This window comes from Macaca nemestrina, chromosome 16, assembly GCF_043159975.1.
Source record: "Macaca nemestrina isolate mMacNem1 chromosome 16, mMacNem.hap1, whole genome shotgun sequence".
NCBI classification, from domain to species: domain Eukaryota; kingdom Metazoa; phylum Chordata; class Mammalia; order Primates; family Cercopithecidae; genus Macaca; species Macaca nemestrina.
This window is the reverse complement of record NC_092140.1, coordinates 90,960,065-90,976,716: the sequence shown is the minus strand read 5'-3', so window position 1 is coordinate 90,976,716 and position 16,652 is coordinate 90,960,065. Positions and strand designations below refer to the sequence as shown.

At 34.5% G+C, this 16,652-nt stretch overlaps 1 protein-coding gene across 6 annotated transcripts in view; it reads left to right on the top strand.

The window, feature by feature from the left end:
• The window catches only part of LOC105486020 (neurobeachin), a 747,447-nt gene that overhangs the window by 628,567 nt on the left and 102,228 nt on the right, over positions 1-16,652 (top strand). For all 6 annotated transcript variants that reach the window (XM_011748656.3, XM_071081647.1, XM_071081645.1 and 3 more), the window contains one exon: positions 12,926-13,066. In XM_011748656.3, the coding sequence (XP_011746958.1) occupies positions 12,926-13,066 (141 nt within the window). The remainder of the gene's footprint in view (positions 1-12,925; positions 13,067-16,652) is intronic.

The following is a 16,652-nucleotide window of genomic DNA, read 5'->3' as shown; positions in this document are numbered from 1 at the left end:
AGCTAATTTTTTTGTATTTTTAGTACAGACGGGGCTTCACTATGTTGGCCAGGCTGGTCTTGAACTCCTGACCTCATGATCCACCCGCCTCTGTGTCCCAAAGTGCTGGGATTACAGGCATGAGCCACCACGCCCAGCCCAGCCCACTTCAGGGTTTTTATGCTAACCTGTGTAATGTGTATTTCCTTTGGCAGAGCTTTTCCTTTTGTGCCTCACATGTGCTCCTCTAATTTTATATAGTGTCAAGTAAATAATACAGGTAAACAGATGGAGCCTAAATAAATTAGGCAATATGACTAGAAACTGTCGTTTTGCAAGCATGTAGTTCTTCATGCTGTGAACAGTGGAATCCATGAGCACTTAAAAGGTAGATAGCTTTTCTTCAAATTTTACTATATTCCATGCTTTAGCAATTTCTTCTTTCTATTCTGTCACCCTAGCATGATAGGAAAATGTTAGCAAATTAAAGCCTGTTGATATGTTAATAAATTACTTGTGCATTGTTCCCATGCTTCATTGAATTTCTTAATAGGAGCTTCTTACAAATGGGCTAGAAACCTGAGACTATCCTGTGTAAAATCCATCAATAAACAAGATTTTAATGTATGAAAATATATCTTATTATACGCCTAATGGGAAAATGACATTTGAAGTATAATAATATAATTGGAAGGAAAAACTACTATAGTGCAATATTATCACAATGAAGAGATGTCCACTAAGAAGCCCATGAAATTCTTGTAGTTATAATCAATACTACAAATGAAAATATTAATGGAGAGTTTTACTCTTCAGAAGCTCAAGGAAGAATTGAAATACTTGAATGATATAACCAAAAGCATTCTAAAAGACCTCTAACAACAAGAGTAGTTGTTTCTATACAAACACTGGGAGTCCTGATCCCAGTAATAATTCTTAGCAGTGAATAATTCTAGAATTTGTTTCAATAAACATGTGGTACCCCAAATAATTTCTATATTCTTTACTATATGAAAGAATTAAGAAACTATGAAATGTACAATGCCAAAAAAATAAATATTTATTTTCTTTCTTTATACCACCACATTACACAGGCTTCATGAAATTCTGTGTTGTATCAGTTGGGAAACTTTTGAATGAAAGTTTCAGAAAACACAGCTGAAATTGGCTTGAACAATAATGGGAATTGGGAAAAAAAATCAAGAGGTTGTAACTGGAACATGAAAAGAATGTAGGCTTCGCTCAAATATTTGTTTCTCTGTCACATATTGTGCAAACTTAAGATGTTTTCTAAATTCTCTGAACTTGTTTGCTCATCTTTAAAATGAACACAATCATACTTACATAATAGGGTTGTTAAAAGATTTTAACACCGTAAAGTAGTTAAGGCACCTAGTATAATGCCTGACACACAAGTGGCATTCAGTGAGTGGCAGTGACACAGCAAATTTCCATGATTGTTAGTTGAGAGTTCACTATCTTTGGTATGATTGACAAAAACCTGGTGAACGTTTGTTTGATTCCTGTGATTTATTTTTTATTCTAATAAAATTAAAAAGTAATGCCATTTAATAAAATATTTTGAATTCAATAAATAATTCTGTTTTATCATCTATTTGAGTTATCAAATTATCAAAACTGTAACATCAAAACACTAAGGTTATATTAAATGTTTATTAGAACTTTAGATGCACATTTATTTAGACTGAAATATTTTATATTTATAATATTCTTACTTCTTCTTTGGCCCACTTAATTGAACACTTGGAGAGCACAGGAGCAAAAAAAAAAAGTTCTTTATCAGTAAGATTTTTTTAGACCTCTCATTTTATTAGACGTCATAGGTTCAAGTTTTATTTATTATGTGTACAGGTTAGAGGCTATGTTTATTGTTTTACATGAGGGACAGCAGATGAAATAATCTGCCTTTGACCTATCTTTTCAACACTAACCAACAGTAGGTTTAGAGATTTCCTCCCCACTCGATTTATATAGATATTCCTTATGGAGATGTAACCTTATGGTGAAATCTATCTTACAACATGATATATGCTAGTGTTTCAGTTATTTACAGATACTCATATGAACTCGACTCTTAAAGTATAGTTTTTACATGACTTTGACGCGAAGCACAGTCTTCTGCTCATTAAAGTGTAAATAGAATTTTCCTATTTCCCAGTCATGCCCTCTGATAAGTGAAATAGTTTCATCACAAAACCAAGTCCTACTAATATTGACATGAACATAAGACATCACATGCACACACCCATTCATCGAGTGGAAAAAATAGATTTTGTTAACACAGGAGTTGTTTGACTGACAGATGATGATAAGCATAACCATTTTCCCAAATTATTATGCCACTTAATAAAAGGAAGTGATAATGCCTTGAGGCTTTGAAATGTGATAATGCAAATGGATGCACTGAAGTGTGAATACTCTTCAACTATCCACCCTCGATACTGCCAAATGTCTATCTACCACATAGAAAAGAGTTTATATTGATTGGTAAGGTGGGGAATCCACGACTCAGCAATCTAGAGCAAGTTCGTTTGTTTTGTTGTTGTTGTGGTTGTCGTTTTTGAGATGGAGTCTCCCTCTGTCACCCAGGCTGGAGTGCAGTGGCACAATCTTGGCTCACTGCAGTCTCCACTAGAGCAAGTTTCTATGGTTATTTTATCTTTCTTTTTCACCATAAGTTAACAACATCTGAAATGAAATTAATTCCATTTACTTGATCATAATCTACCTAATGCTTAATTTTAAACAACAAAACAGGAAGTATGGGCAAAATACTAGGTGTGTTAGTAGTAGTTAGGATGATATAAAATAAAAGATAGAAGTGTGAATGTGTAAATTTAATTATATACTATCTGCCAAATAACCCTGCTGCCAAATTTGAAATATTTGTTTCAATGTATGTTGAATGCTGCCTTAACATATAACCCACAGTATGTTGAAAATTGTTTTCATTAGACTTGCTTATATGGCAGTGCTGAGGGACAAGGTATTGATTGGCAGTGTTTGGATACTGTTTTAAACTCATGGGATATTCGTTTATTTAAATTAATACTTTTATTCATTCATTCTTTCTTTCATTACACAAGCATTTATTGCCAACCTACTCTGTGCCAGACACTGGAGATACAAAGGCAATAAGACTTAGTCCATACCTTTAAGAAGTTACAGTCATTTTTTTGTTTACCCAGTGACATATTAAGCTATTTTCCTTCTAATTGAAAAAATGGAAGGATCAAGAAAAGTGCAACTAAAAAGGTAGACTTCACAGACACTGGTAACCAGAAATAGTGAAGTGTTTTTGTGTTTGTTTGTATCTCCACTGTTGCTTGTTGGAGACATAATAGGGTGACAGGGAGCTTTATAGATTTATACAGAACTTCCAAAGCAATCCTAGGCTCTGTTTGCTTATACTAAATGTCTCTTTATCCTCTTTTCTTGTTCCTTCCCACTCAGCCAACTGAATCACCTTTTCAGAAAAAGAGAGGGAAAAAAAAGCCTATAGAGCCTGTTCTGCTTTGAAAATTTTAGGCTGTTGAAGAAGGAACTGAAAACAGCAGGAACACTGTTTAGTGTATACTCTTAGAAGAATCCTACCTATGGAAAGGAAAAGAGAGCCTGCTTTATGCACTTTAATTTCACCAGCCACATATCACCTCTGTGTCTAAACCACAGCATTATCATGCAAAACTAGGTCAAATTCAGTCTCCTTTAACCTTTCTTTCCAGCTGAAACAGATTATTAAGCAGTTAGAAGTGATCTTGAAACTAATTTGTAGCCCCATCATTATCCTACTTAATACCTGGAAAACTTCTAGAACTGACACATGAAGATTTAAGATGCTCCACTGTTTGTAGGTGAAAGTGTTCACTTTTCACTAAGATACGTAAAACTCATTTTCTTGGGAACTATCTTGGGATAATGATAACAATAATAGCCAATATTTTGCATGTGTTTATTATATGCCAGGCATTGTGCTAAGCATCTTACATGGATTTTCTTGCTTTACCCTCACAACGCTGTGATAAATTGCACTGGTTATATAGATTGCATTTTCTTCCATTTGTTACCTATTATTTCTCCATAATACATAGGTAGGATATTCTTTAAAAAAAAAAAAAAAGCTAGTGATTAATTTCTCTTCTATATGCCTCTACCTTTTCTAAATGCCCTGGCAGTTTTTATACGCTATCAAAAAAAAAAAAAAAAAAAAAAAAACAACAAGGAAAGAAAAAGAAAAAAGAAAAACTCTCCCTATTATCCAGTAAGAATGAGTTCTTTTAAAATATCCTGCACATTGCTCAGTCATGTCAGATATGAGCAGAGGAGTCAAAAGAAATGTGGTCAGTGAGCCATTCCACACCTCCAAAGCTTTCAGTCCTATGTGGGACTAGCATTCCTGTGGAAGTGCTTAAAGCTGGGTGTGGTAGCTCACGCCTGTAATCCCAGCACTTTGGGAGGTGGAGTCAGGAGGATTGCTTGAGGCCAGGAGTTTGAGACCAACCTGAGCAACATAGCCAAACCCTGTCTCTACAAAAACTTAAATTAAGTGTTAATAGGCTTTTTTTTTTTTTTTTTTTTTTTTTTTGAGTTTCACTCTTGTCGCCCAGGCTGAAGTGCGATAGCGCAACCTTGGCTCACTGCAACCTCTGCCTCCCAGGCTCAAGCAATTATCCTGCCTCAGCCTCCCCAGTAGCTGGGATTAAAGGCGTGCACCACCACGCCTGGCTAATTTTTGTATTTTTAGTAGAGATGAGGTTTCACTGTGTGGGCCAGGCTGCTCTCCAACTCCTGACCTCAGATGATCCACCTGCCTCGGCCTCCCAAAGTGTGGGGATTATCGTCGTGAGCCACTATGCCCAGCCACGTGCTAATAGATTTTGCTAATCAAATTGCAACTTTAGATCAAAGATTAGCTTTCTTCATAATATACTCAATTCCACCCCATGAAAAAGTGTAAAAAGAAACACATTTAATTAATAGAAAAATATACTCAACACTTCTCTTTATTAATGCTTCATGACTTCAAGTTCTGTTCCTTAATAATGTATTTGAAAATTGTGTACTGATTTGCTGAAGTTCATCGGAGGATGAAAGGCCATATTAAGCCAATTAACAGTATAAAATTGCAAAGGGAATGTATAATCCACACTTACGGAACACAATTTTAACGTATTTTAGAGAAACAAATTTTCAAATCATTTAAAGCATTCTTATTTAGAACAACCCAAGACATAGGAAAGACTTGAATTGATTGGAAAGGTTTTGCTTGTTTTTATACTCTATTTTAATTGATTTTGACTTTATTATGAAAATTTTTAAACAAAGAAAAAGTACCAATTCCTAATAACAATACCCATTAACCAATACCTACATGTTATAATTATTGACAGTTTAGCTTTTATTGGTTTACTAAAGTATTTAAATAAATATATCATACTTTACCCCTAAATATTTCAGTATGAAAAATATTATTTTCCCATATAATCAGATCACCATCATTACATCTAACAAAACTAATGACATTTCCCTAATATTAACTAACACTGTGCCTATAATCAAGGTTTTCTAATTATCTCCCATGTGTCTTAAAAATTGTTGTGCTTAAGCCAGGATTCAGTCAGCGACCACACAGTACATCTGATTCTTCTGTCTTATTTGTCTAAGGTTAGAATAGCTCCCAGTCACCCTATCACCCCCGCTTTTTTTTCATAATATTGACTCATTTAAGAGAGCATGCCAGTTATCTTATAGAACATAACAATAACAGCCAATATTTTGCATGTGTTTATCATATGCCAATGCTAGGCTTCTGGATTTGTCTTTTTGTTCCTCGTGTTGTCATTTAACTCACTGTAACTAGTAAGGTTTTGATGTGTGCTGATTCAAATATCAGTGAAGATTGGTAATAGAAGCTTTTTTTTTTTTTTTGAGACGTCGTCTCACTTTGTCACCCAGGCTGGAGTGCAGTGGCGCAATCTTGGCTCACTACAACTTCTGCCTCCCAGATTCAGGCAATTCTCCTGCTGCAGCCTCCCAAGTAGCTGGGATTACATGTGCCCACCTCCACGCCTGGCTAATTTTTGTATTTTTAGTAGAGATGGGGTTTCATCATGTTGGCCAGGCTGATCTTGAACTCCTGGCCTCAAAGTGATCTACCTGCCTCCGTCTCAAAGTGCTGGGATTACAGGCATGAGCCACAGCCCCAGCCAATAATAGAAATTTATATTTGGAAATATTTGGTCAATAACACTTACTAGCCAAAATAAAAAGTTACTATAGTTAATTTAAATTTATCAAAGTTAAAATGTTCACATGTGAAATATATTTCTGGGTCATATAATTGTAAAAGCCATGTAAAATTCTCTCTGTGAGATAAACCAAGTTCATGATTAAACAGCAAAAAAAGAGCATATAGGGAAGACTAAAGTCTCCACAGTCTCACTGCCCAGAGACAACTATTGATATACTGTCATGTATATTCTTCAAAAAATAAATTATACAAAGTAGAATTACTTGATCAAAACTATATGAATTTTTTAAATATTACCAATTTTCCCCACAAGAAATTTATGCCAATTTATTTGCCAACAGCATTGTGAGATACCATGTTTTCCAATACTGAGTATTATAAAACAATAATTTTTGACAATCTAGTTAATAAAAATAGTTTTTGTCTGACCTTTTAACAATTGTGAGTGTACTTACAATTTTTGACTACCTATAATAGAAAGTCAACTTATACTGGTTTTAATTTAAAATGAAAATTTTATTAGCCCATATAACTGAGAAATCCAGGGATGGGTCAGTTCAGGAAAACTCGATCCAAGTGTTCACCAGAATTATCAGGTTCCACACCTCTTACTTTCTGCATTGGCTTCATTCTCAAACAGGCTTCCCTGTGTTACAGTGATGATGTCTTTGTAACCCCGCTAGAAAAAGAGCTTTTTCCCAGATAGTTGCAGCAAAGTTTCATCCGATCAAGTTGAATCACATGCCCATTCCTGCAGCAGTCATAGTGCCAATGTGAATAAAATATTATGATTGACAGGTCTAGATCCCATGCCCACCCAGGGAGTCAGGTAGCAAGGTCAGCTCACCTGCACCAGGTGGGGAAGGAATGGTTCACAAAGGAAGAAGGCATAATGAATGCTAAACAGTAAAAAAGAATAGATATCCATTACATTGTAGGAACTGGTACTATTTTTTTCTTATATATATTGGAAATTGGCATTTATTATTCTGCGAATTGCCTATTCATCATATCATTTCCTCATTTACTTAATTAGATTGTTCATTAGCTTCTTATTGATTTGTAAGAGCACGTTTTTAAGGAAACTAACTCTTATGTGCTATGAATATTTTTCATTTTGTTATGTCTTTCGATTTTTGCATAAAATTTTTTTCTAAAACTTCCACATGGAAATTTTAATATAATATTATATAATTGGGTTAATCAGTCTTCATTCATTTAGCATTTATTGCTCACTTAAAAAGGTTCAGGTACTGTAGGTGTGAGAATAAAGAGATGAATAAAAGACGGGAAGTTTCTTCGAAGGGCTACACTACTGGGTTAAAAAGGTTAGAAAGTTGCCTATTACCAGATGGTGTCATGTAAGGCTTTACAGATGCAATTTGAAAAACCTCCAAAAGAATGAGTTGAAGTTCCTTAGTCAGATAAAAAGGGAGCCGGGGGATTTACTTGAGCACAGAAGCGTCTGTAGGTATGATTTCTATGTTGTCATAACAGAATTTTCAGAATGATGACAGGTAGTTCATAACTGAAAAAACAAGGTAAGAACTCTCAAAGCCTCATCGAAAGATTTTCAAGCCCTTGATTACAAAAGATAACAAGATAACTTAGATATCTTAGAAGTTCAATGTCTTAAAAGTATTGAGATAACTAAAAGCTGTTGTTAGAAGCCAGACAAATGTGTCAAATGTACCCAGCTTCAAGCTGTATCTAGCACAGAGCTGCAGCTGGTTCTGTAAAATGTCTAGCCACTGACCAGCAACATGATCTTCATTTGACTTTTCTTCAGTGTCCTCATTTGTAAGGATTTGGTCAAGTAGACCTGAATGTTTCCTTCTATTTCTGTGGACCTATGAGGAATGAGAAATTAAGTAGGTAGTTATAAAAGAAAAAAGTCACATCAAGGGCCAGGCAAACTGGCTTACACCTGTAATACCAGCACTTTGGGAGGCCAAGGCAGAAGGATCACTTGAGGACAGGAGTTCAAGACCAGCCTGGGTAGCATAGTGAGATTTCATCTCTATTAAAAAATAAAGTCACATTAAGATCAGAATTTCATATTTAGCAATGAAAAAGCAGTGCAGTAGTGTAGAATGTGGAGACCCAGGTACTTGTTTGCTCATCATGAAATTAGATTCATATTGAATGCCTTACTGTCCTCAGAGACTTACGAAAATCAGTCTAGAAAATGGATGTGAAGACAATATGTTTCACAAATATATAGTATCATCGGCAGTTGTAATAGCAGTAGTAAACTCTTGAACATATTATGTGTGCAGGTTTGAGTATTCCTTATCCATAATGCTTGGGACCAGAAGTGTTTCAGACTTCAGATTGTTTCAGATTTCAGAATATTTGCATATACACAATGAGATAGCTTGGGAACAGACCCAAGTCTAAACAAAAAATTATTTCATTTCATATACACCATATTCCATATAGCCTGCAGGTCATCTTATACAGTTTTTTTTTTAAACAATTTTGTACATGAAACAAAAGTTTGTGTTAAGTACATATGTGTGGAATTTTCCACTTAAGATGGTGTCATGTTGGCATGCAAAAAGTTCTGGAATTTGGAACATTCTAGATGTCAAATTTTTGGATTAGGGATGCTCAGCCTATGTAACAGTAGAATGCTAGGACTATGAACATCATTATCATTTTCAGTTTTTTTATGATATATTAGAATTCAGTGTTATTGACATTGCTTTAACTAGGCCTCCGATTTCTCCTTGACAAACTTTTTTTTTCTTGAAAATTATAATCTAGTTTGATGACATTGACCATTTATCAGATCAATCCACATTTATTTATTTGTATATATTTAAGTCAGTAACTCTGTGCTCAGACTTTTATGTTCTCTAAAAGTTCTTCTGATGTTTCATATAATACCATTTATACAATATGTTTTATTTATAAAATTTTTGCAGTCATTTTTGCTTATTAAATTTATGTATTATATACCTGTTCTAAGAAAAGGACTTTGTACAATATGCAGGTTTTAAAAGATAGAAAAATATTGATAAATCAAGGCTAAGAGAACAGAAAGAGAAAACAGAAAAATGAAACTAAAGAAAAAGTTAGCATGCAGAAATACACACCAAATATGTACCAGAATTTTTCAAAGTACAATCTAAGGTATTGCATCTAAACAGTTGTTCTAAAAACAAAAGAAGTATGTGTTTCTCATAAAAAATAAAAAAATAAATAAAGAGAAACACTGGAATAAACACATTTAAACAATTATATTTACAATAGTATTTCTCAGAGCCTTAAGATCATGTAAATCCCCACAAACCTCTGGTAGAATTTTTGTTTCATGTAGTAAAGTCACAAAGGTTTTTATTTTTAGGAAAACCAAACTTTTTGTAGCACTGAAGTTTGAGACAGATTTCTCTCTTTGGTCTTCAAAACAGGGAAACTGAGTGATAAGAGTAGAGAAAATTCTCAGCATTATTTCTTCAATAACTACAGTAGTGTTTCATGTGAACATCCTAATGCTACACATGTAATTTCCCATAAATTTTATAAGGAATGCAAATTTTTGTACATTAGTCACTTCTTGAATTCTTTCATGTTGGAAATAGTGCTTTTTTGCAAGCTATTTAGGCTTTTTGGCAGTTTTTAAAACTGAATTATAATAATAAAGTTTTATAGGGATAGAAATGTTATTTTTCATTTTTGCATTTTTTGCACCATTTTTTCCTGTTTGTTAAAGTGTTCACCTGTAACATAAAAACTAACAGACAAAACAGCAATAAATCTAAAAATAGGGTTTAAACTTTCAGTTAAACTTTTGTATATGGTAACACTTAAAAAGCACAGAAGTCACTGAATCCAAATGCCCACTGTTTGACAGAAAAGGAAACAATTTATTGATGTAGTAACTATGATGAAAATTGAAAAATATTGCAAAGTAAATTTATAAATTTTATTAAGTGTAGCCTTACCTTTTGACCAGAATTCTTAACCATATGCATCTGGCATAAATCAAATGATACTGACATTGCAGTATTTGCTAAAATTTTTAAAGTATAGCAAAGTTACAACCTTGTCAATATGTAGGTAAGTAGGTAATTGATTGATGGATGGATAAATATGATATGATAGGTATCTATTATGATCTCTTAAGAAAATATGTCATCTGTGACAAAATTCTCATTTCCCCAAACAAACATTTTGAAGCTTTTTGCTTTCTAATTATTTATTGCTGTTTGACTATTAGAAGCAAAACGATAGAAAAATATTAAGTACAAAGCAAATCACTTACATTATGTTCCATAAAAGTCATTTCTAACTTTATTAGGTAAAAATTCAAAATTAGAAATATATTGTAAGAAGTGTCTAAGGGAGGGATATGCAGACTTTAATACTGTGCAGCTGTTTCCTACACAGCATTACTCTGTAAAGCACTACAATAAAATGACTTTGATGAAACTTGCGTAAAATAAAAAATGTAAGTCTTTACTTTTCCTTTTCCAGAAATGTAAGAGAAGACTGGAAAAGATTAGAGGAAGAGCCATGCTCCTTTTTAAAGAATGCTTTGTGAGATTTTACAGGACAAACAGTATCAGATAAGATCAAACCTTAGGGATTGCACAGACATTTTGTGCATGCGAAAGGTCTATTCGCATATTCACGACAGAACAAAGTATTAAACATTGAAAAATAGACTTACTGAGTTAGAAAAACATATCTGAACATCTAGTAAAGTATAAAATATGTAGGTAATTTTAAATGAAAAACTCATTACTTTGGGCCAGGCGTGGTAGCTCACGCCTGTAATCCCAGCACTTTGGGAGGTCGAGGCTAGCAGATCACGAGGTCAGGAGATGGAGACCATCCTGGCTAACACGGTGAAACCCCATCTCTACTAAAAATACAAAAAATTAGCCGGGCATGGTGGCGGGCGCCTGTAGTCCCAGCTACTTGGGAGGCTGAGACAGGAGAATGGCGTGAACCTGGGAGGCAGAGCTTGCAGTGAGCCGAGATCGTGCCACTGCACTCCAGCCTGGGCGACAGAGCGGGACTCTATCTCAATAAATAAATAAATAAATAAATAAATAAATAAAATAACTCATTACTTCAGTTCCATAACAGACTTTACATTCATTTCACTTTATAACAATTAATCTTTTACCAATAATGTAATTATGTTGTTTTAAATAGTATTAAGATTTTATGTAATGTTTAACAAAATTACATTACCTTTTTTACATCTATCTAAAGAGATTTGAGAGATAATCAATGAAATTTAACACAATAAAGTTTAAACCTTAGAACATTCTTTAAAAATCTAAATTTTTATACTATCATACTTTGTTTTACAAAATGAAGATAAAAAAGTTTAGGAACCTTAAAATATTAACATTCTTGTGCATGAAAAATACAGCTTTTATATAAATAAATTGTTGAGTCTTTGTTAATCATAATTAAAGTTAACAAAAAATGAACATAATTTACAAATAATTTAAATTTTCAGGATAAGCACCCTTGCAAATAAGAGTTTATTATGGAAATTCTAACAGACTTTTTACTGCTGATGACCTCATTGTGTTATTTGAATTAGTCTCCTGAGGCCAAAAGAAAAGGCTCATAACAATTTATAAATGAATCTTCCTCCCTTGTGTAACATTATGTGTCCCATTGAAACACTAATTTTCTACTACTTCTCTTATTAAAATTAAGCCTTCGAGGGATCTTCATAGTTGATTATAAATATTAAATTTTGAAATAAAGTAGTTAGACATTGTACTTAGTAGTCTTCTTTTGTTTTCTCTGTAAACCTACTTACTTTTATAGTATGCAACTTAAATCAAAATCATGTGCTTATTTGATACCATAAGCACGGACTCTGTATACCATTAATCCAAAATCGGACAAAAACTTAAGCTAAGGCAGTTTGCTATTGGAAATCATGAAGATGGTGTGCTGGAAATTCCTAATAATTAGATGTGCTAAAATTTTGAGAATATGATGCAGTTAAGCACATGCTTTATTGAAGAAATCAGTATAGGGATTAGCATCATAATCAGTAAATAGGGTTGGTGGTACTCATAGGAGAGGTCTTAGTGGCCTCAGCAAAATGCTTTCCAGGGAATCTGAATTTCCTGAATTATTCCATCACCCTTAAGTGTGTAGTTTAACAATAAAAAGGATAGTTGTTCCATCTATATACTACTAGAATAAGACTAACATTCTATCAGGGTTCCATATGGAGGGTTGTCTTTCACACTCTGGGTAACCGGCTGTTAAGACAAGGTTTTCACTAATATGGTTGTCAAATGGTCAATCTCTTCACCTTCTCTGCATTGGGTTTCCTGTATTCCAAGCTAAATGTTCATTATGTAGCTTATTAAGTAATAGGAAAATAACAAAACTGTTGATGTGGCCTTAACAGTTTAAATGAGATCACCTCTGATAATCTAGTTTACAAAAACTGTTAGTAAAGTCTAGAAACTTTGGACGATGAATCATCCTCTTGGGCAGTTTTTAACAAGTGTAATGATTTGTAATTAATATCAAAATCTGGTATGTTTAAAAATGTAATAGAAAATAATGTATTTATGCTGTATGGCTAAAAAGAATTAACAGTGAAATACTGAAAGTATAAAGATTTATTACCTAGGATATCTAATATGACTGTATTAAACAAAATTTTTTTTCTTTTAATAGCCAATTGGTGCTTTGAACCCAAAGAGAGCTGTGTTTTACGCAGAGCGTTATGAGACGTGGGAAGATGATCAAAGCCCACCCTACCATTATAATACCCATTATTCAACAGCAACATCTACTTTATCCTGGCTTGTTCGAATTGTGAGTATCTTCATTGAGCTAGTTTGCCTTTGTTACCTTAAAATTTTTAACGTAAGTAAATTAAATACAATTCAAATTAGTTGTAATTTGTTCTAAACAAAGATTAGAGACAAGTAAAGTAGAAATTAAAGATTCCAAAGTAGCAAAATATGAATTTTTTAATGAGTTGTCTCATTTGCAAAATTGGATTAGAAAGTTAGTTATCTATTGCTAGGTATTATCAGCTTAAACCAAACCAGTTGTCCAGTTATAAAGGAGCCAAAACTGAGTACATACCTTTTTTTTTTTTTCAGTAACAGGGTCTCTCACTCTGCCACTGAGGCTAGAGTGCAGTAGTACTATCACAGCTCACAGCAGCCTTGAACCCCCAGGCTCAAAGGGTCTTCCTGCCTCAGCCTCCCAAGTAACTAGTACTACAAGCATGTAACACCTTGCGTGGCAATTTTTTTTTTTTTTTTTTTTTTTGAGACAGACTCTCGTTCTGTCACCCAGGCTGGAGTGCAATTGCGTGATCTCAGCTCTCTGCAATCTCTGCCTCCCGGGTCCAAGCGATTCTCCTCCCTCAGCCTCCAGAGTAGTTGAGATTACAGGCGCCCACCACCACGCCTGGCTAATTTTTGTATTTTTAGTAGAGATGGGGTTTCGCCATGTTGGTCAAACTGGTCTTGAACTCCTGACCTCAGGTGACTGGCCCGCCTCAGCTTCCCAAAGTGCTGGCATTATAGGTGTGAGCCACCGTGCCCGGCCCAGCTATTATTTTTAAACATGGCATCTCACTGTTTTCCCCAGGCTGGTCTCTCACTTTTGTTCCCCTGGGCTTCAGTGATCCTCCTGCCTTACCTCCCAAAGCACTGGGATTACAAGTGTGAGCCACCACACCTAGCCCTGGAGTGCATTCTTAATACCCTCTGCCTCCTTCCTCACAAATGATGCACACTGGCACTTGCTCTCCCCCAGCCCTCTCATTCTTACTTCTTGGGCAGCATGTTTTACAACCAGTTTCCAAATATTTTGAAAACCTCTTTCTGTTACTTTTCTCTTTCTCCTAAGACATAAATATATTCAAGTCTCACTGATGTTTAAGAAAAAAAAAGAAAGAAAAAAAGCCTGCTGCCAGCCCCCGCCCACTCTGCAGTTCTTTCCCATCTCTCTCCCTGCATAGTCAGATTCCTGAAAGCACAACCTCTGCTGTCCTGCAATGCACTGTGGTACCTGTTGCCTATACTTTATCACCTCCCATTCAGTCTTTAGCCTGGTTGATTTCAGTTCCACATCCATCACTTTACTGGATTGTTTTTGCGAAGGTCACATATTATGCAGATAGAGCTTCCCATTTCTTACCTATCATGTCTCTTGAAGCATTTCACACCATTGCTAATCTTCTCTCCTTGAAATTTTCTTTCAACGTTCCTTTTACAATATCCTCTCCTGGTTTGCCTCCTGTCATCCTAACTGTTCTGCTCAGTCTCCAGCTCAGATTCTTTTTCCTTGATGTTCCTATTCCCCAGGATTTTTCTTTATATTTCAGCTGAGCTGTGTCATTCAGTTATAAGCTAGTGATTTCCAGCTTCTCTCTTCTTTGCAAATATTTCTCTTGTGTTCCTGACCTGTATTTCCAAGTGCCTGCTAGATATATCTACCTGAATATCTCACAGTACCATAAGCAGCATTTCAATAAATGAACTCCTCATCTCCCTCATGAACCTGCTGTGGTTAAATGCCATGATTATTCACTCAGCTGCCCAATCTAGAAATTGGGAAGCTTTTTCCTAGATATTTTCTCTATTTTTCCAGCCTCTTACATCCAATCAGACATCCACAGATTCTACCAACTAAATATCTCTATCTCCTTTTCTCTATACTCTGGCACTTTCTTTAATTTAGGTTCCCATTCTCTCTCACCTAGATTATTGCAAAAGCTCTTAGCAAACCTCTTTTCCTTTATTCTTGCCTTCTCCATTCTGGTCTAGATAGGAGCACTGTAAGCAACTGAGGAGTACTATAGAATGCTAAATTAAATCTTGTAATCAATAATTTTCCCCCTATTAAGATATACCTCAGACCACTCTATTGTATGAGGCTGATGTGCCCAAGAAACACATTGGTAAAGCAGAGTATATGAAACTGCATCTCCTGTCTTTGAAAATATTTTTTCCCTAAACCTAAATGACAGCTCTAGTTTGTAGGTTTTCCTTAAACATCCTCTCCATTATGGGAAAAAAATAACTTTCTACAGAAATTTAGTATGAATATATTTTAAGTAACTTGCAAGCCGTTGATAGGTGACAAACTACAATTATTTTTGTTAAGAAAAATTTTGTCAGAATTGTGATTCTGTTTGAGCATAAATCTTATCTCTTTCATAATTCTACACCAGCATAAGAAGTAAAGAAAGTCTGGACTAACTAGTCTTTTGAGAAAACAAACCCAAATCTTATTTTTAAAACTAAACTCTGTAATGATAAACTAAAGGAAAAGACATAAAACTATTTTTAAACCAAAGCTATTAAATCATTCTAATTTATCCAAACATTTACTTTAATTATGTGAACTTGGATTCTTTTATAATAATGTTTCTGAGTTAGAAGTTTCTTAAGAAATACTTTTTAAATCTGGTACTTTTAAAGTATAGAATTCTCTTTTTTAATTTTCTGTTAATTTTGAGAATATTAGATTTATATCATTGCCTATTTATAAAGCAATCAGAACAGAGCATCTTTAGTTTCTGGGTGATAATAATAATTCCAGAGGTAGGAAAATACTTCACACTCACAAGAGGCAAATGCTTTTCAAATTCCAGATACACAGACACATAAAGAGCTTGTAACTTCCAACCTTCAGTTTCAGCCATAGGTCAAAACTAAACAAAGTCACAAAAATTGACCAGTCAAGATCTCAAAAGATCCGGTTTTCTTTATAATGGATATAAAATATGCTGTTAATGGATTTGAACTCACAAATAGGCAAACAGACAAGAATACCAAAAAAACTAATTAATTAGATTCACTGATCACCAAATGGTAAGACCATAAAACCAAAACTAAATGCTCAATCATTACTGCCACCAGTGGAAAATTACCTATTAGCTGTACAGAAACCAGAAACAAAAAAGTCAGTAGAAGGAGCAACTTTTAAAACCTAGAAAAAAAAAGTCACTGAAGTTCAAGTTTTGTTTGCTGCCTAGGGTCCACCCTAGAAACCAAGAAAAGATGTAGCTGGGCTTAAGTAGCCCATGAGATACACTTCTTAAGCTAAACGGTTAATCTGAGGCCATCAGGTTAGTCCACATGGAACTCTCAAAGGGGCCACCAAAACTCTTTTAGCAAAGGGAATTTTTAGAAAACATTGAAACTAGAGATTTGCACCCTGGGAGGCCTTTTCATACAACCTCAGGTCCCGTCAATGACAGTCATTGCCTTAGCGAGCCACCACCTGTAGGACAGGTGGTGCAGGACACCTCTTTCAGGTACTTTGAGGATGAGAAAAAAAGTCAGAAGTCCTTCCTGAGAAAATGTTATCTACTGTGTTGTTTGACGGATTAAATGAGAGTGTATATACAATAGTATTTTGAAATACATAAAGGGGT